The sequence below is a fragment of the Leptodactylus fuscus genome, chromosome 2 (genome assembly GCF_031893055.1).
Source record: "Leptodactylus fuscus isolate aLepFus1 chromosome 2, aLepFus1.hap2, whole genome shotgun sequence".
Taxonomy (NCBI): Eukaryota; Metazoa; Chordata; class Amphibia; order Anura; family Leptodactylidae; genus Leptodactylus; species Leptodactylus fuscus.
Genome location: NC_134266.1, coordinates 243,032,901 through 243,058,760, shown reverse-complemented (window position 1 = coordinate 243,058,760; position 25,860 = coordinate 243,032,901). Strand labels below are relative to the sequence as shown.

At 40.5% G+C, this 25,860-nt stretch overlaps 1 protein-coding gene across 2 annotated transcripts in view; it reads left to right on the top strand.

The window, feature by feature from the left end:
- Nucleotides 1-25,860, top strand: part of ATP8A2 (ATPase phospholipid transporting 8A2) — a 576,493-nt gene that overhangs the window by 423,280 nt on the left and 127,353 nt on the right. For both annotated transcript variants that reach the window (XM_075265950.1, XM_075265949.1), the window contains 5 exons: nucleotides 33-107; nucleotides 8,497-8,619; nucleotides 10,034-10,112; nucleotides 25,158-25,219; nucleotides 25,314-25,370. In XM_075265950.1, coding sequence (XP_075122051.1) covers nucleotides 33-107; nucleotides 8,497-8,619; nucleotides 10,034-10,112; nucleotides 25,158-25,219; nucleotides 25,314-25,370 — 396 coding nt within the window. The remainder of the gene's footprint in view (nucleotides 1-32; nucleotides 108-8,496; nucleotides 8,620-10,033; nucleotides 10,113-25,157; nucleotides 25,220-25,313; nucleotides 25,371-25,860) is intronic.

The following is a 25,860-nucleotide window of genomic DNA, read 5'->3' as shown; positions in this document are numbered from 1 at the left end:
ATGTAACATCATGCCTCTGTCTTATGTTTCAGCTTTGGTTCGCGTTTGTTAATGGATTTTCTGGACAAATTTTGTTTGAGCGATGGTGCATCGGGCTGTACAATGTGGTAAGTGACTCACTTATGGTTTAAGGTTCAGACGGGGCTCCTTCACTCTTCCCATGTCTGATGGTTATCACAGTTCTTTATCATACAGGTTAGGTTAATGTATGGTATGAGAAAAACATCTTGTCCTCGCACATTAGAGTCTCGATATTTGAAACAGTTGTTGGGAAGTAAATTCATAGAAAACCACATTTTCCATAAATTGTTCATCGTGGTTGAAGGCCTGGCGTGGTTGAAGTTCCTTTGAAGGAATGTTTTCTATATTGTTGTAAGTCTGTTGAGGACAATAGATACGTCTATGTTTTAGTAATAGGTCTATGCTTTAGTAATTCTATAGAAATACAACAGTAGAAAATACATAAATAAAAGATATCAAAGGTTATTAGCATATAGAATATACACAAACATGTCGACTCACGCAGCTTTCCTGGGAGTCTCCTGATGTTGTGCTACCTCACCAGGTCACCCAATGAGGGTTCACTTTCACCCGGTTAATTTTCACCAGTTATGTCACAGTTCAGTGAATACCAATGAGCAGGTTGCTGGTAGATCCCCCAATCTGCTTAACATTTTATTCTATGTATCTTTGCATTATGTGTGTTTGGGGTCTGAGGCCTAGTTCACATCTGCGTTCAGTATTCTGTTCGGGGAGTCAGCTTGGGAACGAAATACCGAACGCATTAAAAAGTGATGAGCAGTGAAAGCACATGTACCCCATAGACTATAATGGGTCCGTGTGTTTTCCGCACGGTGTCCGCACGAAACATGCGGAGAGAAAAGTGCTCTCAACATCGTTCGTGAGGTCACCACACAGAAAACACACAGACCCCATTATAGTCTGTGGGGTACATGTGTTTTCATTGCTCACCGCTTTTTAATGCATTTGGTATTTTGTTTGGGAGGGGGGGTCCCCTAGAAGACTCTCCAAATGGAATACCAAACGCAGATGTGAAGCGGGCCTTACCCAAGTCCATACCTAATGGTGGTGTATGGAAGGTAATCCCCCTACATGAGTCAATGCTTACTTTATTTTCAAAGGGATCCTTTTCTTTTACTAAACTAGGCTGTGGCTCACGCTACATAGTAAAGCGGCTCCTTTTATAAATCATCACTAGGTGTCCTCCAACGTTCACAACCCTGATCTTACCTACCCTGTTTCCCCCGATAATAAGACAGTGTCTTATATTAAATTCTCTTCCGAAATATATGACCTGTCTTATTTTCGGGGGATGTCTTATGCAGCGGCTGGAGCGGGGGACAATCGGCAGTCATGCCAGCGCTTCCTTAGCGAAGCGCCGGCATGACTGCCGGTTGTAGGTGGTCCAGGAGGTGAAGGGGGGGCTGTCTTATTTTCGGGGAAACAGGGTAGTGAAAACATACATTCAAAATGCACTGGAATTGGTAGAGATATGGAAAAGCCCTCTTTAAGTGTATTTATATGCTGACAATCCCTGTTTTGTAGAGATCACTTTTCAGCATTCATTTTATTACCATTACAGAAAGGATTGCACCTCTGTTGTAAGATCACACCATTCACAATAGATGACGTCCATACCTTATCACCTCCCTCTGTGCAATGACCTCTATAGAATTCACCTGTATATTCACAACATTTTCTCATAGAAGTCAATCATCTCCGGTCTACAGGTTCGTATGATCCCTGTGACTGTTGTAAAGCATATCTCTCAATGTTTACAATAGCCCAGGCAAGATGTTCCTGTAATCCTGTACAGAAAATATAATTAAAAGATCCACAATCAGAAAATAACCCAGGGAACATGCAGGATATGCCTCATTTACGACATCCCCTATCGGGCCAATTCTGCTCAAAAATGTAGAATTGCACAAAAATTTTGATTATAATGCCTTGTATAAATGTACCCCAATATGTTTAGGTGATACACTCCGATCCCTTAGTGTCCTCTACTAAAATAAATGAAACTTTGGGGACATGTGGAAGACTACAATGTGCCAGTTTTTACCTGGAATTAGAAATTGAAGCCAGCGCTTGGAAGAACCAATAGATGAAATTTGCTTGTAATCCTCCATCCTCGGCACGTTCCATAATATATGCAGAGAACATAGCGCTGAGCAATCAGTTTCCAGATAACGTATAAATCGCAGCTCATGCTAATCACCTCTGCAATAGCTGTGACTTTATGCCGCAGGCGTCTCTTCAAGGTTCCAGGGTTTGTGGCCTCAATGTGTTAGAAATTTATTTCAGAATTAATAATTTGATTGTTTCTGATGGTGAAGTATCCACTTAAGCCTTGTTAGTGAATGTAATCATGGCTGATGATGTTTAGTATGTCGAACATATGATGGACCGAACATTTATGGTATAGAAAATTAACCGTTTCAGGACATGTCTTAATGACAAAGCATTTTTTACTTCATTGTAGAGCCCTATGAGAGTTTTTTGCTTTTGCATGATTTCGGGATACATTACTCTACGGATTTTATAATTATGGTGAAACAATATATATATATATATATATATATATATATATATATACTGTATATATATATAAAATGTTGCATAAAAATAGCAACTTTAAAGCGATTCTATCATTAGAATCCCGTTTTAAACTAAACCCACATCGGAATAGCCATAAGAAAGGTTATTCTTCCCCTACCTTTAGATGTCTTTTTAGATGTACCAGTTTTCGTGAATATGCTAATTAGTTGTCTCGCAACACTGGGGGCGTCCCCTGTGCTGCGAGAAAACTATCCAGCGCTGCCTTCTTCTTGTTCGCCTCCTCCGCCTCTTCTTCCTTGTCCCGTCACATCTTCCTAAAGAAGTATCAACTGACCATGTCCATCGCCATTTTCCTGTTGCCGAACAGGAAGGAAGAGGCAGAGACGGCGAACAAAAAGAAGGCGGCGCTGGACAGTTTTTTGTTTGAGCGCTGGGGACCGCCCCCAGTGCTGTGAGAAGACTCATTAGCATATGGACGAAAACTGGGATAACTAAGGAATGGGGGTGCGGAGAAGACATCTAAAGGTAGGAGAAGAATAGCCTTTCTTAAGGCTATTCCTATGTGGGTTTAGCTTAAAACTGGATTTTAATGATAGAATCCCTGTAATGCAAAAAAAATTCCAAAAACCATAGATGCAGCTATAGATGAGTTTAAGTCATATTTCTTTACCAAAACTATTGTGGGATACATAAAATCGTAAATCACTTCTTCTTTCTGAAAAGAGATTGGGGTGACCACTCGGCTGGGGGTCATAGTGAAGGCTCCTATGCCTGGTATTGTAGTAATTCCATTAAAACCTGCAGGATTTGGCAGGGTTTAAGAGGACGGTAACATATGAGCAATACACTGAGATACAGAAGTATTGCAATGTATTGTACCACTACTCAGGCCACTGGATCTTCAAGTTTCCTTGGGGAATTTAAGAAAAAGGTTTAAAAAAGAATAGTTTAAAATTATAAAAATAGTATTATCATGTCTGAAAAAGCCCACGCTATTAAAATGTCCTAATATTTATCTTGTAGGGTGAAATTTACCAGTGCTGGGTTTATTTGGTCACCTTTCCTTTCCCAAAAAATTGAAAATATGGTCAAAAAATTGTTTGCACCCAAAAAATAAGTGAAAAATAAAAATATATGAATTAGGTATCAGTATAATCATACTGACACTAGGTATACAAATGCGCTTGGGCTTTCATTCTTTGGATCCACTTGGAGACCTGAATATGGAAACCCAATCCACTTAAAAAGTGATTACCCGCTTTCCACCAGTTTCCTGCTTGCAGGACTTTTCTCTCTGCATTTTTTTAAATCGGAAACGGGGACGGAAATCAGTCACAGATGTGAACCCAGCCTGACGCAAAATAATGTGAAAAACAAAACTCAAAAACCAATAATGGAATTACTGCCCCCCCCCCCCCCCAAATATTTTTTTTACAGTTTCTCAATACTCTATGTGGATCATTAAATGGTGACATTAAAAAGTACAGTTTGTCCTGCAAAAAAAGCGAGCCTTTATGGCTTTGTTGATGAAATTTTTTTTTAATAAGTCAGGGCAGAAAAGTTAAAAAAAAAAGTGTCTGGAAGGGGTTAGAGGTCAGGATGAGGGGCAACACAGTGACTCAGTGGTTAGCCTTGCAGCGCTGGAGTCCTGGGTTCGAATCCTGCCAAGGACAACATCTGCAAAGAGTTTGAATGTTCTCCCCGTGTTTGCGTGGATTTCTTCCCATACTCCAAAGACATACTGATATATGGGGCTCACAATCTACTTTAAAAAAAATAAAAAAAAATAATAGGTCACTCAGGAAAGGTAGGGGCTAGAGAAAAAATTTCAGCTGTGCGAGAATTAGTGTCACCTATGGAAGGATGCAAAGAGTCGGTAGAGGTAGCGATTAGGCCTCTTTAAATGCCATTTTTACCAGAAAAACTAAATTTTAAAAAAATCCAAAATTGTGCAATTAGTTTCTTTTCCATTATTCTCCATAATTATTATATTTTTAATGTGGCAAGTGAGATGGTACATTTAAAAAATATAACTCGTCCCACAAAAACAAGACCTTGTTTTTATATGTCAATAGATAACTAAAAGTATTATTACTTATAAAAGATGGGGATAAAAACACTAAAAGTTGCTGACCAAACTGGCCGTGGCACCATAGAGGTTCATTGTAAAAGTAAAGGTACTGCAGCTTGTACATGAAAATGATATCTTACAGGCCGGGTTAGAGTAGATACAGTTCATGTACTGCTCTTCGCATTATATTCCCGTTCCCCGAGTACAGATACGGTTTTTCTTGTGAGATATGAAGGCATAAGAACACAGCGCTATTATCCCGAGGAAATGACCCTCAGTGCTCAGGGCTGGATCTAAAGAGAGATAGAATCTTAAAATGTGGAGTTTTTTCCTCATCCTGTGAATAGTAGAAATGTAACGAATGTTGGGAATCTCCTGAATCATCTTGTTAGAAGGACACAAGGCGCGGAGACTACAGGATCTGCCAAACTGGAACTTGCTTCAATTAAAGCAAATCCTAGAAGGACACACTGAGGCCAGTAATACAATGGACCTATTGTAGCTCGGTTATTACGGAGAATTTTTGGAAAGAAGGAGCAGTTCATACAAAATGTTAACTTATTAACTCTTCTCAAATACAACCGTAAAGAAAAATTTCCACCGGAAATTGAGACAAACATTCCCAATAAATATAAATTGTAAGGGTAGTAAAGTTTGTACTATTTTTAGGGGACTGGGCAGAGCAAGTAAAAAAAATTACTTGTGCAGAATTTTTTGAGAATAACTAGGGCGGTTTACCACATTGCATATGGGCTAATCCACATGCGGATCTGCGGTATATCCACTGCAAAGCCAGAGGGTCAGATGCCTTGTATTCTTCCACACGACAAAGTAATTAAATATACCCTAACTTTCCAAGCCTCAAGAATAGCAATGAAAAAGTAAAGGGAGTGTCAAGGCAGGCTGTAACCACAATGCCACAATATGGCTCCATGTAGGAACATATATTTAGTATCAAGGTCAGAGTTTGGAGACTTTCATATGAGAACTGGTCTGTTCTACGAGCCATAATACTCCGAGAGATGCTGTAATGGCTGTACTTTCCTTTATCAGTTTTGGAAAAATAATGGTAAGGATAAGGAACCATGAAAAAATCATGTCTAATTTGTCCCTGACTGGGACTCTGCTTATCAGGGCAAGTACCCCATTCACTTCTCTAGGAAACAGCCCACAATATTCTGTACGAGCTCAACTATTATCCCGGAAGCCAGGGGCTTAACAAGTAGCCAAAGCTTGTAATGGGGCCCCACTCTGCCATGACCATCCTAAAGGAGTGATGCAACCAAAGGTAATTATCCTCTATACAAAGGATGGAGTATAAATCCCTGACTAGGGTTGAGCGATCGGGATCGGAAAAGATCGGATTCCCATCGGCGATCGAATAAATTTCACAATCGCAATTCCGATCCCAATCTTTTCCGGCGGGATCGAGGTCGAAGGTTATGTCAAGATCGTCTCAACCCTATTCATGCATATATCATTAATAGGGTTGAGCGATCGGGATTGGGAAAGAGCAGATCCCGATCGGTGATAGAGCAAATTTCATGATCGCGATCTGGATCGGCTGGAAAATGATCGTAAATCGGATTTTAAAATCGATCCTGAAATCTCAAGATCGGCTCAACCCTATCCCTGGCCAATGGGGATCTGACCATTGAGACCCCCACCAATCTGAAAACGGGAGTCCTTTTTCCCCAATGTGTACTGAACCTTAGCGCAACCAGTAGTTGTGTTGGCACGACTTCAATGAATGGGAGCGTCGGAGAAAGAAACATTTTTCTTGAATAATTACTATTATCATATGTACTATAAATTTATAAAAAGTAGAGAAAGGTCTTAAACGTTAAGTATACATTAAGCATTAAAGAGGACCTTTCATCTCCTCGAACACATGCGGGTTTATATACCGCTAGAAAGCAGACAGTGTGCTGTCGGCTTTCTCATTATGTTCCCCAGGCCAAGAGATATGAATGCCGTTACAGATATCTCTTCACTGTCAGAAGGGCGTTCCTGACAGTCTAGCTTGGAACACCCCTCCTAACAGCATTGTCAGTAGCTCTGTACTGTCAGAGAGGGTGTTCCTTACTGCCCAGCCATGAAAATCAGCATTATGGCTGTGCAGTAAGGAGCTACGGACACTACTATCAGGAGAGGCCATCCCAGATAGACTGTAAGGAATGCCCTTCTGACAGTGAAGAGCTATCAGTAATGGTCTTGCCTCTGGACACATAACAGGAAAGCTGACAGTGAGCTGAATTCAGCGCACTGTCTGCTTTCTAGCGGTATATAAACCCGCGTGTGCCCAAGGATATGAAAAGTCCTCTTTAAATAGAATAGTGTGATGTTTCACAAAGCTATATCTCTATTCGGACAGCAATGGACTATTGTGCGGACTTCAGCAGGAAGTTTAGACTTGAAAGTTTAGATCCGTCAAAGCATTTAAAAAAAAATCAAATGCAGAAAATATATGTAAAATTACTTGTGGCATCTAGAGACTTGGAATTCATACCACAAAGAAAACAAAACAAAGAATTTACCAATATCAAGCAATGTGTTTTCCACAGCTGGATCTTGTAAAGCCAGAAGCCAGATGAGTCAGTACTCTGTGAGTCAGTCTTAGGATGGGTCATTGGGCTGCCCCAATCTGTCTATGAATGTGTTAGCAGAACTTTCAGACTGGTGTTTTATAGATGTAGACATGTGCGGATTATAATAAAGGCCAAATGTGTTGTCACCCGGGGTCCGAGGCTGCAAGGAATTCCCTATTTACCCCCATTATAATCCGACCTGATCATCACCTGTATCAACATTCACCGATACAGTAGCATGGCTTCTGAATGATGTCCTGAACCTCTGGGCCTCATTGGTCACATTGGCGTCATGACATGTTTATGCATGGGACATTAAACTTTGTGAAGATGCCGCTGTGTACTGGTGGTGGTGGTGGGGGGGGCTACTATGGGACATTATACTGTATTGAAGACCGCAAGGAGAAATTATTCAGTCAGAGGGATCTTAGGCATGAATGGGGTGCTTTCTGAACAGCCCAGGGCCAAAAGTACCCATATTGCCCCCCTCTGATAATGGCTGATAACAGAAAACAGCGGTGAGTGAATGCTGCAACCCTCTGATAATGGTGCATGTCAATGAGGCTATTAAGAATAAAGGATCTGAAGGCTTCTATTGTCTAATACATGTTAGGCTGGGTTCACATCAGCATCGGTATCTCTGAACCTTATTAGTCTTTGTAATTCATCTAAAGATCATAAAACTGATTAGAGCAGGTTGTTTAAAAAATCATTTCATTTAACTGGGTTTTAAAAATAATTTGCAGGTGAGCATTCGGAGCATTTCAAAGCCAGTCCCCTTCCACCATGTTACTGACTGGTGTGAGTGTAGAGAGAGTGCGCTTCTGTGTAACCAAGTCCGGCGCAAACATTGGGTATCCTACACTTTTGTATGCTCACACTTTTTTCATTGTGTCTTTTGTTGCTAACTTACAGGACTGGTGGCGGGGAGAACACATGACTGTATTAGTAGACTACATAGAATTTGTTTGTAGTCTATAACCATGGAAATGCATAGTTCTACATAAGAGTTGTATACACAGATCATTTGCTTTTCTATTTCTATTCTATTTCTACATACATAAAAAGTTAGATCCAAAGGAATACATAGCATGGAAGCTTCCAAATTCCAGGCGATAGTTATCCTGTAAGTCATTGGCCATGGATCGTGTTGGCTCCCCCGGCTGTGATACATTAACAACATGTCCAGGTCTTTTCTCTCCTCTTTCCACATTGTTATCACCTCTACAATGATCACCATTATTCTTTTGACAGATTTTCACTGCCTTACCACCTTTCACACTGGGAATCTTTGAACGATCCTGCAGCCAAGATAGCATGTTAAGATTTCCACAGCTCTACAAAATTACACAGAATGCAGATGGATTTAACACGAGGGTAAGTGTAATGGGCGGTCGCAAACTGCAAGTTTATTCCTATTACAGAGGTGGTACTTATATTACTACAGGTAATGGTGGTGTTATATGTGTAAGTATGAAAAATCTGAAGAAAATAAAATTAGTGGCAAATTAATGATGATTGAAACAGAATGGGGGGAATTTGCTAACCCATCTATGCCAGTTTTCTGACAGATAGGTGGAAAGTGGCGCATCTTTGGCACATGGCCCTTCCTGTCTAATGGTGTGCCAAATTTATCGTCAAGCATCAGCCACCGCAATAAATCCACCAAAGTTTAAGCCTGTCTGTTTATTACTATTAGTAAATCTGCACCACCGATAACCCTAAATACTTAGGCCAAGGCCCTACGTTGTGGAAATGCAGCTTTTTTTGTTGCAGATTCTACTAAAGGTTTTCCAGCCAATGTCAGGAATGGTTACAAAAGGAATGGGATGCTTCACATCTGCGCTTGGTATTCCGTTTGGAAAGTCCGCATGGGGACCCCCCGAATGGAATACCAAATGCATTGACAAGAGGTAAGTTTATGAAAGCACACGGACCCCATAGACTATAATGGAGTCCGTGTTTTCCGCGCAGTGTCCACACAAGTCATGCGGAGAGGAAAGTAGTTCATGAAGTACTTTTTTCTCTGCATGTTCCGTGCCGACACCGCACAGAAAACACATGGGCCCCATTATAATCTATGGGGTCTGTGTGCTTTCATAAGCTCACCACTTGTCAATGTGTTCCATATTCCGTTCAGGGGGTCCCCAGCCGGACTCCCCGAACGGAATACCGAATGCAGATGTGAACCAGGTCTTATACTTCTACCTCCTGCTCAATCCACTCCTGGCTTTGGCTCAAAAAATTGCAATAAAATCTGCAAGAAACAATGTTGCGTTTCCGCATCATGGGCCCTCAGCCTTCTGCGGTATTCTAATGATGTGTTGATGTGGTTTCAATCACACCTTGACTAAAAATGTGCAAATACACCCTATACAAATTGTTAACCAAATATACGACAAGGCCAGACATGGTGGTTTTCGGCATAGCCGTGTTCCAAAAATCACACGGCTATGCAGATTTCTAATATGTTACATCTTTCCCATTTTGCAATTTTTTTTTTTTTTTTTTACCATGAGCCAACACCGTATTCTGCACATGAAAGGTATCTGTAATATTGAAGTATTTCTCTGTATGCTGCCATGTTCTGCTCCATCATTCTAGGTTTGTACAATGGTTCTCCAGCCATGAGGGACACAGAAGGAAACTGATACTGCGAAATCTCTAATTCTGTTATCATCTCTCTCTGGAAGCAGGAAAACTGTGCGGTGGATTAATGTAACAGCGAGTACTTGTTATGTCTCGGGCAGGTGTTATACTTCAGTGATATCATTGTTCTATGTTATTTTAGGTTTTCTGGGGTCATTGTATCAACGCCTTGGTCCATTCTCTTATTCTCTTCTGGTTCCCGCTGAAAATGATGGAGCAGGGTAACTATTTTATCACTCCAGATATTGGGACACTAGACTGTATTTTTGCCACTGTGATTGTGCATTTTATTAGCAGAAATAACGAAAAGAAACCAGGGTTACGGGAGGTTGAAGTCATTGTCTGTGATTGACAGGCCATTAAGTGACTTTTTTACCCGCTCGCTGACTCATCAATCACTTACCACCATTGTCTATCATTTAACTTTTTGCACTTTGTTGACTTTTGCTACTTTTGTAACTTTTAACTGTCGAGAAACTTTCCCTTCTCCTATTATTGAGGATTCTCCTTCTCTGGGAAGAATGGAAGCAATGTTATTATAACCTTGTAAAAGACCAAATTATATAATGAGACCTTCCCATAAAACTTGCAACGTGACCTAACCAGAAACGCACTGGGGCAGAATAAACATTTCTGACCCTTCTATTCAAGGGCATTGTTTGACCGCAAACAATATATTAGATTTTTTATTTTTTTTTGACCGTGCTGACATTCAATTACAATGTTGGTTTGCCCAGGCAATAAACATCTTTTTTTATTCTTATGCATAGATATCTAATTTATATGTATGGCATGTTCTAGTATATTCATCCGTCATTATTATTATAATATTATTTTACATTTTTTTACCCAAATTTTGTGATCTGTCTAGGCCAATATTCAGTTTTGAGCCACTTCTTGGTATATACTTATTTTTTATTTTTTTAATGTAGATTGTGAGCCATATAGGGATCACCATGTACATTTTTTTTCCTATCGGTATGTCTTTGTAGAATGGGAGGAAATCCACACAAACACAGGAAGAACATACAAACTCCTTGCAGATGTTGTTCCTGGTGGGATTTAAACCCAGGGCTCCTGCAAGGCTGCAGTGCTAACCACTGAGCCACCGTGTTGCCGCTACTTCTTGGGATATACTTATAGATATTTGATATTCCTACTAGTGAAACAGATTTCAATTGGTTGGCTTGGATCTTTTTTAGGGTGCCCTTATTATATATTAGAGTAAAGTCATTGACAATTGAAGATTTCAACTAAAAAAACATGTGTCAGGTGGATGTAAAAGTGAACAGTGTCAGATGGCAGATTGTTATGGCCTGAAAACAAGTCGGCCATGTCTGAAATTTTTGAACAATAGTAAATGGAAAGAACTTATGTTTTGTGCTGATGTCATTGAACATGTGTGGTCACCATGAGCAATTGTAATGGCAAATATAGACTAAAATGATCATTCATCAGATGACTAGTCATCCAACAGCTTTCGGCTTAGTTTTATCTGATGTGTATGTTCACCTATAACAACTATCCATTCTGACCCCACTATGTTCTCTGGAGGAGGAGGGAGGGAATAAGCCGCCACTAGACACCTCTGTTGTATCTGTGCAAACTTTCTTCCCCCCAATATGGTGCCCCCATAAACATTATATGATTGGCAGGTGCTTCCAAATTCCTTATGTATGTCCAACTTTAATATAATGGATAGACTAGAATTAGCAGTCCGATTCACTAGTACCAGAGCTAGATGTTATATATTAAAGGAGGAAGGGCTTTCAGAGTACTATGTTCTAGTGGATCAAAGGAAACTCAATACAACATAGATCAGCAATGATCCTACAAACATTTGGATCAATATAGTTGCTCTATTGCCAGCTTAACAAGCGTCTTTAGCATTCGTAATTTGCTCTCCGTGGATATGGCACCACCGTAAGTTTACCCTACTTTGAGAAGTGTCGCTTTGGGAAACTATGAGCGAAAGTGTCTTGGGTCCTGTCCAGTACATGAGGAAATGGGTAGAATTATGAGAAATGTTCTGTTATGTTCTGTTTTGAGTATAGCAGAGCCTTTTTGTGCCAGCCACCCAAAATTACATTGAAAAGTGGTTTACTGGAGGGTTGTCTTCACAAAGATGATCGTTATGCATAATATATGGTGGAACTTGACAATAGCTGAGGGTATACAAAGCTGATTTTTTTTTTCTTGTTGATTTTTCAGCAGTTTTTAAAGCCAAAACTAGGAGTGAATTGCGAATAAGGGAGAAGTATAAGTACATCCTCTATATTTCCTATTCTTTTCAAGTCACTCTTGACTTTGACTTGAAAAAACACACTAAAATCTGCAACAAAAAAGCAGCTTTTCCCCAAGGTGTGGCCTCAGACTTTCACGAGAAATATGAAAAATAAATGACATCTATATCTCAAATCTACAAGGAATGGTATAAATCCGTTTAATCAATATATATAACCTACAAGGATGAATACCTTAAATAAAGTACCAACACGCAACACGCAGAGACAAACATATGAAATATGATCTGGATATTGGATGGTCTTCCATCCAATGGGTTCTAAATGGAATTTGGTGCTGAACTTTGAGGGCATTTCTCATTTTCGACTGAGACCTTACTGCCATGTATTGTAAAGAGATCATTGAAGCGAAAGTATTTGACACTCTAAAGATATCGGTATATGAATAATCTGGTATTAATATGTAAAGTCAATGAGATGTTCTGCACTAGAGGTGATTCTGATGACCTCCATGTATCCAGCTCACAGGCCGATTATCAACGCAGTGAAGTGTTGAGTGTCAACGTCATTGGGCTATGAACTCCGGGATTTCACCGCAGATCCACTGATAGATTCTTTGTCCTTTGCTTTACAATGTGTTTACTGATTTATGGATTTTGGAACGGGAACTGCTCTTTATTAAGAATAGCATGTGAGATGGGGAACTGAGTCTCCTGGAGCAGCAATGCAAGCAATGTGGAAAGTTGTTTTAGAGGATTGTATCAAAGAGCGCTGTCATCGCACTAAATCAAACGCATTTAATGAGTGTATTGTTATATGTGTTACGAAGACGCCTAATTCTGACGACCATAAATCACTCTCCGATTTGCGGCCTGTGACAAGGTAGTGATGGCAAAGCAACCATAACACAGAAAAGCAGATCTTCTTGCCACATCCAAGTCATGTATTCACTTGAAAATGAGTAATGACATAGAATAAACAGAGACAGCTCGCGGAGCCAGTGACTGTCAGAATAGAACAACTTTATCATTAATTAAAACACAAAACATCGCATTATTGACGTTTCTGAACATTTGACGTCTTCTAAAGTTCATGAGTTTTAGTTGGGAATCAAATAGGGACACACTTAAAGGGGAAGTCCAGTTTAGACATCTGATTTCCAAATGCCCCATTTGAAATTATGAGATAGTAGTTCATTATTTACCCCTTAAAGGGAACCTGGCATATTAAAAGTGTAGTTTGAGATGCATGGAGTATGTTATAGAGCAGAAGGAGCTGCTATATAGTGCTACCAAACTGGTATAGTTTTGGGCCATCTCTAAGGGAATTGACTTAGTAGCCTCCCAGGTTTTCACCCTTTAACCTATACACAGATATCTAGACATAAGTTGCTACCTCCTGAGGTGGTCCTGGTAATAATAGCTGCTGACCTAGTAGGCCACGAGACACTGCTACTAAGCACCAAGGATTGGGTTTAAGAATATTCAAGTACAAACGGGTGGTCAGGTCAGGCGGCAAAGGTAGAGGTCAGGATCAGACCTAGGTCAAACACAGGTAGTGAGAAGAACAGGAACAGCAGACAGGCAGGTAGTAAGGAACAGAAGCAGAACTTGTAAAGCCCCTTCTTACCATATGGTCTCTGGGTAGCCCCCTGGTGATCAGCTAATCATCTGGCCTGGCTCCAGAAATCTCTGGTAAAAATCTAATCATCTGGCCCAGCTCCAGAAAATCCTGAACATCAGCTGAGCACCTGGCCCAGTTCCCAAAACCCCTGTTAAGAAGCTAATAATCTGGCCCAGCTCCAGAAATCTCTAGCGATCAGAAAATCACCTGATCCGACTCTAGAAACCCTGATGATCAGTCAATCACCTGGTTCAGATGCAGGAAATAGCTGATCACCTTGGCACCAGAGCTTCTGGACATTTGGACTGCTCATTGGAGTTTACCAACTGATGGCCAAGAGTTTCTGTTACTGGGCCAGCTGATCATCAAGGGTTTCTGGAGCTGGACCATGAGTGTCTGATCACTGGGGGTTGGAATTTGGATCTGAGCCCAATGATAAGCTGATGGACAGGGATTTCTGGAACTGGACTAGGTGATCGGTTGTTTGTAAGACTAACTTCACCTTAGACGAGTTTGTCCTGATAAGAGTTCACCAAGGTTTAGAAAAGTAAACCAAAGAATAGTGTTTTCTGTAAATCTCTGCCCCGTACGTGTGAATAATCTTCTCAGGATTCTCAAGTAGAGTCACAAAGCCTTCATAACAACGTACAATTCACTTAATTGCATCGCAACCCTATATGTCTCTATTTACTTATGTAAAGATAAGAGAACTATCTCTTGAAATTACAGAACAGCCCAGTTCATTAAATCTTAGTGTGTACAACAAAAGCTTGTATAATAGTCGTGTCCCGGCAATGTAATTATGTACACAAAGAATCAAGCCTCTTCAATTCCTGCTTCCAGCACCCTCAATAGTATTAGATTTCATTCATTTCTGGAGGGGATCTGTAGAGAACAACTACAAAATATTGGAAGAGAGTTTCACATTCTAATTCCACGTCATCTGGATATGTGATATCCCTGACAGATGAGCAGAGCAACACGTGAACGGATCTCCATTGGAGACAGAATTTTATTCAACTATTTTATTGTCCTATGTTTGTCGAACTTTTAGAGCAATTCCTTGCTTTTAATAAATTGGGGTCTACGAACACGGCACTAGTTGAGCTCATATATTTTATTAGGGTTTTGGTGTTTTTTTCCGGAAGTATAATATTTAGAGATGAGCGAACACTGTTCAGATCAGCCGATCCGAACAGCACGCACCCATAGAAATGAATGGAAGCACCTGTGACGCCGGCCGGCGTCACAGGTGCTTCCATTCATTTCTATGGGTGCGTGCTGTTCGGATCGGCTGATCTGAACAGTGTTCGCTCATCTCTAATAATATTGATGACCTATCCTTGGAATATGGTTGGCCTGCACCAAATGGCAACCTTTGGATGAGCGCTGCCTCCTCTTCACTGCTTACCGAGCACAGTTCCGTACATTTTATAATGGCAGTGCTTGGTATTGCAACTTAGTCCCACTCATGTAGGTTGAGCTACAACTAGGTCATGTAACTCTAGAAAGCGGACTCGGTAGAGCTCAATAAACTCATAAATATAACAAGGAAAGAGACACTGAGCAGTATATAGTGTAGGTTAGGACAAAATGGAAATAATAAGGTAATAATACCTGATTGTCTCTGTACCAGTCACAACAACCAATAAGCGTTTAATTATAGACCGAGGTTACGGTGGCAGCGACTTCACCATTGCATCAACAATACGTTGTGTGAAACAATACAATACCATCAGGGTCCAAAAAAAACCCTCCCCATCTCAAGGGCCTCGAACCCTGATGGTATTGTATCACTAGAGCTCAATGTCCAACTACTGCTGATCTAATATTGATGAGTCAGGAATATTATAGTAACTAAAAAATCTTTAGATTTGATCAAAGGGCTCGCTTCTCAGTCCTACAGGGGGAAAGGTGTTTTTTTTTTGTTTTTTTTTGCTATACTTCTATGCCAACTCATCCATGACAGATGACGTTGGAGGAATGAAGGATTGAACATGTTGAATTTGAACATGTCTGATCCTTTATTCTCATGTAAAATAAACTTTTTTCGGATATGTCAGATGGATAACAAACAAATAAGATTTTAGCCTGGCAATATACCCAACCATACCACACACAACTCTCCTAGTTTTGGGCAGAACATTTGGCTTTGGCTGCTTCATCAACATTGAGATTGCAGTATCTAGACGCATGATGTACTGCCATGTTGACATACCGTTCCTCCTATGATGGTCCCCAATCATGGCATCTTGAGCCGGACTACCCTAGTGCCATATTGTGATAGGCATAGATGATCAGATCAATAGGGGGAGCACTATTGGAGCTTACAGTCATTGTAATAAAATACAAGGGGTATACATGGGGAAAAACTTACATGAAGCATAAGGATGTAGGGGGTTCTGAAGGAGGTCTCCTCCATACCCTACAGATAGCTAAAAACCAGAAGATTTCAATTAGAAAGCAGAACAAACTTGTATTTTTCTCATTGTTCATCGCTGCATGAGTAATAGGTAGCCGCAGAATATATGTCCTTTCCCATGTATGAGAAAACATCCTAGGGGGGAAATACAGAAGACAAGTATGGTAGATGGTCTGATAAGATCAGGAAGAAACTCAGGCAGCGTTCCAGGACAGGAAGAGAGCTTCGCAGTAAGTGCGGTTATTTGCATATGTCTCTGACCTGCCACCTGCATCAACCTGAGAAGGTTTCACGAGAGATGAGAACAGACCAAGGACAGCAATCTCCCCGCTGTATATTTATATAAAAGAGATCTCTCTAGAAATAATGGGAATTAGAACCATTAAATAAATTGTACAATGTAAATAATCAAAGGAAATAGCAAAGTTATCTGCAGAAATGTATAATAGAATAGCTCTGGGCTTGAGGTTCATCTGCACTGTTTCCTCCCGTCTCATTTTCATGTATGAGGCTTGTGTCCTGCAGGTCTTTATTGAATTTTATCGGAGAATTTCTGTGTCGTGTTCCTTTGTGCGTCACGCTACTATACAATAGGAGGTTGTGTACTGGAAATGTTTGCACTGTTCGGTTTTAACTTGATTTGTTATACAGTGTTGGCCAAAAGTATTAGCACCCCTGCAATTCTGTCAGATAATACTCATGTTCTTCCAGAAAATGATTGCAAGCACAAACTCTTTGGTATTAATATCTTCATTTATTTTGCTTGCAATGAAAAAAAAACAAAAGAGAAATAAAAAAAAAGTCAAATCATTGATCATTTTACACAAAGCTCCAAAAATGGGCCAGACAAAAGTATTGGCACCCTCAGCCTAATACTTGGTAGCACAACCTTTAGATAAAATAACAACAACCACTTCCGGCACCCATCAATGAGTTTCTTACAATACTCTGCTGGAATTTTAGACCATTCTTCTTCTTCTTCTTCTTCTTCTTCTCCTCATAAAATGGCCTTGTTGGGGGGTCTTTACCAGAGATTGGCCTGTGTTTGGTGTATTTGTTCATGCATAGTATTGTGCTGTCTCTTGTTGTGTATAGGCTGATGGATTATTGCACCAAATGATGCATCTCTGTCACTTTAATTGTGTTTTCTGTATCATTACAACTTCTTCAGTCTGGCCCTTTCTTGAATGAGAGCAGTGGGATGATTCTAACCAAATGGGCAGAACTGGGTTCTGTCTGTTGTATGAATGATGTCCTTCTCACACCACATGAGCTACAGCTTTAGCACGCTACATCTTGACTCTTTGTATTTACTATGGTTAGGAAAGTCTCCACCCATCTTGACCTCCATTGTGATTTTTGTGGCTACCCATCATTGTGGTGCATTTCTGGGTTTGTCCTTTGACTTTGTCCAACAGGAGCAAACCTAGGGTGGCCTGTAGCTGCGGACCAGTAGGAGCTGAACGGAAACCCCTGTGAGGACTAATGCTCTTATGCTGAGGAAGGTTGCTCAGAATTTAGAGAATTTACTCCCAAGTTGAACTGCTGTTGTTGCAACTGAGCAACTGCTGTAAACAATGTCTAACCATTCGGAACTTGCACTTTCTTTGCCCGTGTTTCTGCAAGCACTCAAGAAATGGGAATCCAGCTGCCAGGTCTTTAGTTAGTTTGGTGTAAGAGGAACAGAGGGCCATACTTTGCTTTGCCTGACCGGTCCTCTTCAAACATGGACATGGTCCAGAGCCTCGTGGGTGCCCATTATCAATACATTTTCCAGTCCTTCTTTCTTCATTGCATTGGTTGTACAGAGGAGGAATCAAATATTCTGGAAAGGGGTAGCGCATTGGCTCAGTGGTTAGCACCTACAGCCTTGCAGCGCTGGAGTCCTGGGTTTGAATCCATCCATGGACAACATCTGCAAGGAGTTTGTATGTTCTCCCCTTATTTGCATGGCTTTTCTCCCACACTCCAAAAACATACTGATAGGGAAAAATAATAAAAGGTTCAGGAACCATTTTAGGAGCAATATCTGCACTTTATGATCATCCGAAATCTTTGATATGACGCTATAAAGGTCAAATCATGAAGAGAAAGTTTTTCCTTAGTTGTCTCCATAGACAATTTTTCACCCTGGCGGAATAGACCATTGCGTGCAGTGAATGGTATGCGGCTTTGTAAGGAATAATAAAAACAACATCTATAACAATTGCAAAAATTCGGATTTGATGAAATGATTCCCCAAACCCTTAAAAAATGATAGAAGTACATGCTGGAATTCAGAAGTAATCGGAATTAGTCATGAAAAGTACATTATTAGTGAAGTGGAGCCGAATTGGAAGTTAAGTCAATGTAGTGTCTGAAGTTTGGCCAAGTGCAACAGGAAAGAAAATGTGATGTTTTGTGTATGTAGGAGAAGCAATGTCTTTAGAATTCAGTCTGCTTGCAGACACCTGGCCGGGCTCCTCTTACACCGTGTCCCCGGAGAAGAGTGTGCAGAAAGGGTTATTGAAACAGTAAGCTACATTAATCAGAGCAACAACCACAGGGCTGCATAATGCTGCATGTCCCAGCGACACCTGAGAAACGCGCCCGCGTCCCGCCCCCGTCAAGTAACTTATATTGTAGTAGCAAGTGAGGGACTTGTGAATCGTGTAACACCTCTGTATGTTCTGGAACAGGGGCATGTTTAATAACACATATCAAATTATACACAGTGTAAAGATATCCATTTCTTCTCCGTCCTGGTAAATCTGGCCACATGTATTCAATTGTAGAATTCACTGATAAGATACAATGTGCAAGTATTACGTTATCGGAATATTCGTTGTGCTGCTTCTTACGCTGGGTTCACACCAGCGTCTGGACTCCGTTCTCAGGTTTCCTTCTTCTGTATGCAGAAGACGGAAACCTGTCATGCCGAGTCGGGCCGTAAGCGCCGGTGAGCGTTTTATGCTCTCCGCGGCAAAACCGTTTTTTTTTAAACCGGACACAGAGTACTGCATGTCCGAAAATTGCTCAAAATGCTTACCGGCGCACACGGCCAGAGACTTTTCAAGCCCATTCAAATTAATGGGTTTGAAAGATGCCGGCAAGTTTCCGTCTCCTGCCCCGTTTTGTGCAGGAAATGGAAACCTGAAGAACAGAGTCCCGGGCACCGATGTGAACGAGCCCTTACAGAGATAATGTACACAGTGACATCACAATATTCAAATACTGAGTGCAGTGATATAATAGTATAGGGATAATGTGCAGTGATGTCACAGTATAGGGATAATGCACACAATGATGTCATAATATTCATATACCGAGTCCAATGATGTAATGGTATATTGATCATGCACACAGTGATGTCACAGTACAGGGATAATACACACAGTGATGTCACAGTACAGGGATAATACACACAGTGATGTCACAGTACAGAGATAATACACATGGTGATGTCACAGTACAGGGATAATGAACACGGTGATGCCACAATATTCCTATAATGAGCACAATAATGTAACTGTTTAGGTGTCATGCACTCAGTGATGTCACAATACAAGGATAATGTACACAGTGATGTCATAGTACAAGGATAATGTACACAGTGATGTCACAGTACAAGGATAATGTACACAGTGATGTCACAGTACAGGGATAATATACACAGTGATGTCACAGTACAAGGATAATGTACACAGTGATGTCACAGTACAGGGATAATATACACAGTGATGTCACAGTACAAGGATAATGTACACAGTGATGTCACATTAATCAGATAATAAGCACAATCAGAGGCGTAACGTGAAACTTCTGGGCCCCAAGGCAAAATCTGTACTTACCATATAATAGTGGTATATTTTATGTAGCAGAAGAACCTTTGGGGTCCCTTCAGGGTTCAGGGCCCAGTAACAACTGCTACTTCTGCACCCCCTAGAGCTACGCCCTGTAGAGATAATGCACACAGTGATGTCACAGTAGTGACATAAGGCGCACAGTGATGTCACAGTATAGAGATCATTTACTTACTGATAGTACAGCATATGAATTACTTGAACCGGGGTGTCATAATACTCAGATCAGGAGCACAGTGATGTAACAGTGAACCTCTGAACTGTCCTGGATTCTGGGTCCTGTCTCACTGTACCGGTTAGAAGGAAGTATGTCCCGGTTTCAACTCATGTGCGATCAGAGGACGCAGATAAGTTGAATAAAGGGTGAGGCAGACAGCCATCCATTCTCTGAAAGCTCCTGGGCCTGAGACAGCAGAGAAGAACAGCAGGGGAATTGGGAGAGGTGAGTATTAGGATGTTTATGTTTGATACTGTGGGACAACAGGGCAGGGACATAATACTATGGGGGCAACTAGAAATGGACATTGAACTGTGTAAGCATTGGGAGGGGGACATTATACTGTGGGGGCAGCTGGAGAGGGACTTTATGTTGTGGGGTCAACTGGAGAGGAACATTAAGCTGTGGGTGCACCAGGAGAAGAACTTTATACTGTGGGGTCAATGGAGTTGGATCTTATGCTGTGAGGGCAACTGGAGGAGGAAATTATAATATAGAGGCATACCAAGCCAGGGTGACTGTAGGGGGCATTATACTGTGTGAGGGCACTAATAGAAATGGGGGGGAAATGGGTGGAGCCAAAATGGAAATGGATGAGGCTAAATTCACCACAGCATGCATAGCACTGCACATTCTCTCTCTCCTTTAGGCTAAAGCTCCATGTTGTGGAAACAGTGTTTTTTGTTGCAGATTTTACTGTAGTTTTTGAGCCAAACTCAAGAGTGTATTTAAGAAAATATTTCCCATTCTTTTTCAACCTGGCTCAAAAAAAAACGCAGAAAAATCTGCAACAAAAAATTGCTGCGTTTCCATGTTGTGGGGCCTTAGCCCAAGTCCTTTGAAAGTTGGGAAGTATGTAACAGTACAGAAATAATGTTCGCAGTGATGTCATAATATTCAGATCATGAACACAGTGATGTAACAATACAGGGATAATGCATATGTCACAATAATAGTAACCTAATGTGCAAAGTGATGTCACAGTAAAGGGGATCAGCTACTTAGTGATGTTACAGCACAAGAATTACACAAACTGTGATGTCACATTAGGAAATAAATTGCATAACACAAAGTCATGCATAAAGTGGTGTCAGATTAAAGGGATGCCACAGTAGTGAAGCAATATAATCAGTGATGTCACAGTAGTGAAATAATATAATCAGTGATGCCACAGTAGTGAAATAATATAATCAGTGATGCCACAGTAGTGAAATAATATAATCAGTGATGCCACAGTAGTGAAATAATATAATCAGTGATGTCACAGTAGTGAAATAATATAATCAGTGATGCCACAGTAGTGAAATAATATAATCAGTGATGTCACAGTAGTGAAATAATATAATCAGTGATGTCACAGTAGTGAAGTAACATAATCAGTGATGTCACAGTAGTGAAATAATATAATCAGTGATGTCACAGTAGTGAAATAATATAATCAGTGATGTCACAGTAGTGAAATAATATAATCAGTGATGTCACAGTAGTGAAATAATATAATCAGTGATGTCACAGTAGTGAAATAATATAATCAGTGATGCCACAGTAGTGAAATAATATAATCAGTGATGTCACAGTAGTGAAATAATATAATCAGTGATGTCACAGTAGTGAAGTAACATAATCAGTGATGTCACAGTAGTGAAATAATATAATCAGTGATGTCACAGTAGTGAAATAATATAATCAGTGATGTCACAGTAGTGAAATAATATAATCAGTGATGTCACAGTAGTGAAATAATATAATCAGTGATGTCACAGTAGTGAAATAATATAATCAGTGATGTCACAGTAGTGAAGTAACATAATCAGTGATGTCACAGTAGTGAAATAATATAATCAGTGATGTCACAGTAGTGAAATAATATAACCAGTGATGTCACAGTAGTGAAATAATATAATCAGTGATGTCACAGTAGTGAAATAATATAATCAGTGATGTCACAGTAGTGAAATAATATAATCAGTGATGTCACAGTAGTGAAATAATATAATCAGTGATGTCACAGTAGTGAAGTAACATAATCAGTGATGTCACAGTAGTGAAGTAACATAATCAGTGATGTCACAGTAGTGAAGTAACATAATCAGTGATGTCACAGTAGTGAAGTAACATAATCAGTGATGTCACAGTAGTGAAATAATATAATCAGTGATGTCACAGTAGTGAAATAATATAATCAGTGATGTCACAGTAGTGAAGTAACATAACCAGTGATGTCACAGTAGTGAAATAATATAACCAGTGATGTCACAGTAGTGAAATAATATAATCAGTGATGTCACAGTAGTGAAGTAACATAACCAGTGATGTCACAGTAGTGAAATAATATAACCAGTGATGTCACAGTAGTGAAATAATATAATCAGTGATGTCACAGTAGTGAAGTAACATAATCAGTGATGTCACAGTAGTGAAATAATATAATCAGTGATGTCACAGAAGTAAAGTAACATAATCAGTGATGTCACAGTAGTGAAATAATATAATCAGTGATGTCACAGAAGTAAAGTAACATAATCAGTGATGTCACAGTAGTGAAATAATATAATCAGTGATGTCACAGTAGTGAAATAACAGTCGGTAATGTCAAAGTGCAGAACTAATGCACATCATGATATAACATAAAGATAATGCCCACATAAAAGATCACTGTATTCCGGTGACTTTGCAATATAGAAGAAAGCATATAATGATGTCACACCCTGGCAGTAATGTGATCGCAAATAAAACATGCAAAAAGTAATGTTAGAGAAGGAATATACCTGGAACTGTATTATATTTTTACACTTCCCCATCAACAGCTGGACCTGATGTCTAAGTGGAAATGGTCCACTTTCGTTATTGGGCTCATAGCATTTGCCTGACCTCGTAGTTATGTACATGGAGTATATAGGTTCTTATATTAGGCGAAGGGTAACATGGTAATAGTCATAGATCACCTACAGAGAAGAGAAAACAGTGTTGACAGACCACTACAGATCAGGGAGACCGTGAGCAAGCAGGCTAACTTCTGCTGCTGACAGATCTTATTTTTACGAAAAAAAAGGAATGCTACAAAAACCCCTGCAAGGGCCCTTGTCTGAACATTACCTTAGACAACCCTTAGGGTTTTTTCACCCCCTATTGTAGTGAAGCCAATGTGATGCTATAACTTAAATAAAGCTCTAATTCAACACCCGGGTGTAATTGTTCTTCAGGAATCACTTTGTCTTTTACTGTAGCGGTGATTTGAGAATCACGTTTTATTGGCGTAATAAATTATATCACATTCTGTAAACTGTAAAATATTTATTGGACCCCCAGGCCTGCATTGTTGGCTGCAGCTTTTATTATGGGTTTTGTGTAGACAGAATATTGTGATTTCACTGAAGTTTTGCACATTTGTAGAATGAGTTAAGATCATTAATAGGAAAACAATACCGGTGATGTCTGCAACTTCGTACTACATGCAATATCAGTAACAGGTCATGAAGTTGGGGTGGTGGGATCTAGAGTTGGTTGGGTCGTATAGTATTCAGGATAATATCCCCATCTGTAAATACACTATGAAAAAAATACTTTTATGTAATGGGGATTGTCGCTTTAGGATTGTTTAACTAGAGTATCGTGGGCAATGGGCCATCTCCTGTTTGGCTGTATTGGTAATCCTCCAAAGAAGAAGATGGGAGGTTCATGGTAATAGTAGAAGGGCCAGCAAATCACTGTGTCCGGACCAGGGTATTTAGATACGGGGTCAGGGTACTGAACTGAACCTTTGCCCCAGAGCCATAGTTAAGAAAGTCTGACTACAGCTCTAGGAGCCATACAAGGTTCTGGTAGCAGCAAAAACAGCTCACCTCTAGTGAACCAGCGCTTGCGCAGAAGACCTGAGACAGTCTCAAAACGTAGGAGGGAAATCCAGCATCCAAGTGTTGTTCTGATAAAAGCCAAAACAGTTCCACTGATACATTTAAGGGGGTCCCTTACTATATGTAAGAATACTTACAACTTCAAGTGTCCACCTACAGTGATATTGGGTAGAGGACTACCAGCTACACCACAGCACCTGCAAGGGAATTAGTCCAACAGACCCCTCCTACATGACCCCTTGAATCTATGGTGCATTCATTCACATATACAGCAAAGCAGCAACAGAGACCTGCACACAGCCGAGAATATAGATGGCAATGTTCTCTACTATCCACCTGTAATGAGTTATAAATCCCAGACAGTATATAGACCTCTAGGCACTCTGTGTTCTGCTATGTGTACCATACTACATAATGAGGCGTGCCAAATTTTATTCACCAGTCTCTTTGTATAACAGTGAAGACAAGAAAGTAGAGTTTGGGCCCATATCAGCCTATAGGTTTCTCATTGCAGATCTATATAACAAGGTTTTGCAACCCCTTACCTGCCTCTCAGTTGGTCGCCGGTGCACTCCAGTGATCACACCCCTCTTCTTAAAGTCCTGCCCCAATGGAGGGCGGTGACCACCCCTTTTTATTGTGTTGCATTTGGGCAAGAAATGTGGCAGTCACACCATGAGGACACATATAGTGCTCACATCACAAGTAAAATAACAGACATACAGACCTGAGAGATTACCCAACTCTTCAAGGTGCCGGGAGGTGAGCCCATTTTTGTGGGAACCTCTTGGATGTTTCAGGAGAGTTGGCATGTTTAATACCTTTATATATACTGTCAGCGCGGACTGGCCCACAAGTAAAGAGGTGAATCCTCTTGTGGGCCCCCAATAAAACTCTGGCATGACACAATACTTGCATTGTACTTTATACCGACACTCATACAGCATTTGTTAACATATTTGTTGTTTTTGGTTGCTCCAGACCCGGCTGAGCACATGTCCTAATACACCGGACATGAATAATGTGCAGGATACGTCTGATCAGTGTTTTCTCTCCCCCTTACAGATGCCGTCTTCTCCAGCGGACATGTCACAGATTACCTATTTGTCGGAAACATTGTTTACACTGTAAGTATTTGTGCGGCGAGGCAGATGCTGAAGACGTTACATGATGTATTTACTGAATATTTACGTCGGCTTTTTATCTTATCTCTGTCTATAGTATGTTGTGGTGACGGTCTGCTTGAAAGCTGGATTAGAAACCACAGCATGGACAAAAGTAAGTGAACCCTACTACCATGGAATGGTATAAAATATATATGACTTGTTAGGCTACATAACGCGGGATCTACACGGACCCTAGCTTGTGGTTATTGTGGTACCATTTTGGAGCATTACATGATACTTTTTTTCTATTTGAGATAAACATAACATCTAAGGCTGTGTTCACACGGAGGAATTTGCCGTGGTTTTGTAGGCAGATTTCGCCCCCAAATCTGTTACAACTTCCTCTCGGAATCCACCTCCTATGTTTTCAATGGGAGTCAGAGATTGCAACAGGACTCGGATAAAAGAAGCGTCCTGCCCGACCTTCCGCGGACTCCGCGGCTTGAGACTCCCTGCTGACTAGGCCTATTCATCTGGGCTTAATCAGCAGCGGGATGTCGTGTCGGAATGCCGTTCCACAGCATCAATATCCCATCGTGGCTAGATCATGGCGAAAATGCCGGCGGCGGAAAATGAAGAGTAATTCCTCTTCATTTTCTAAT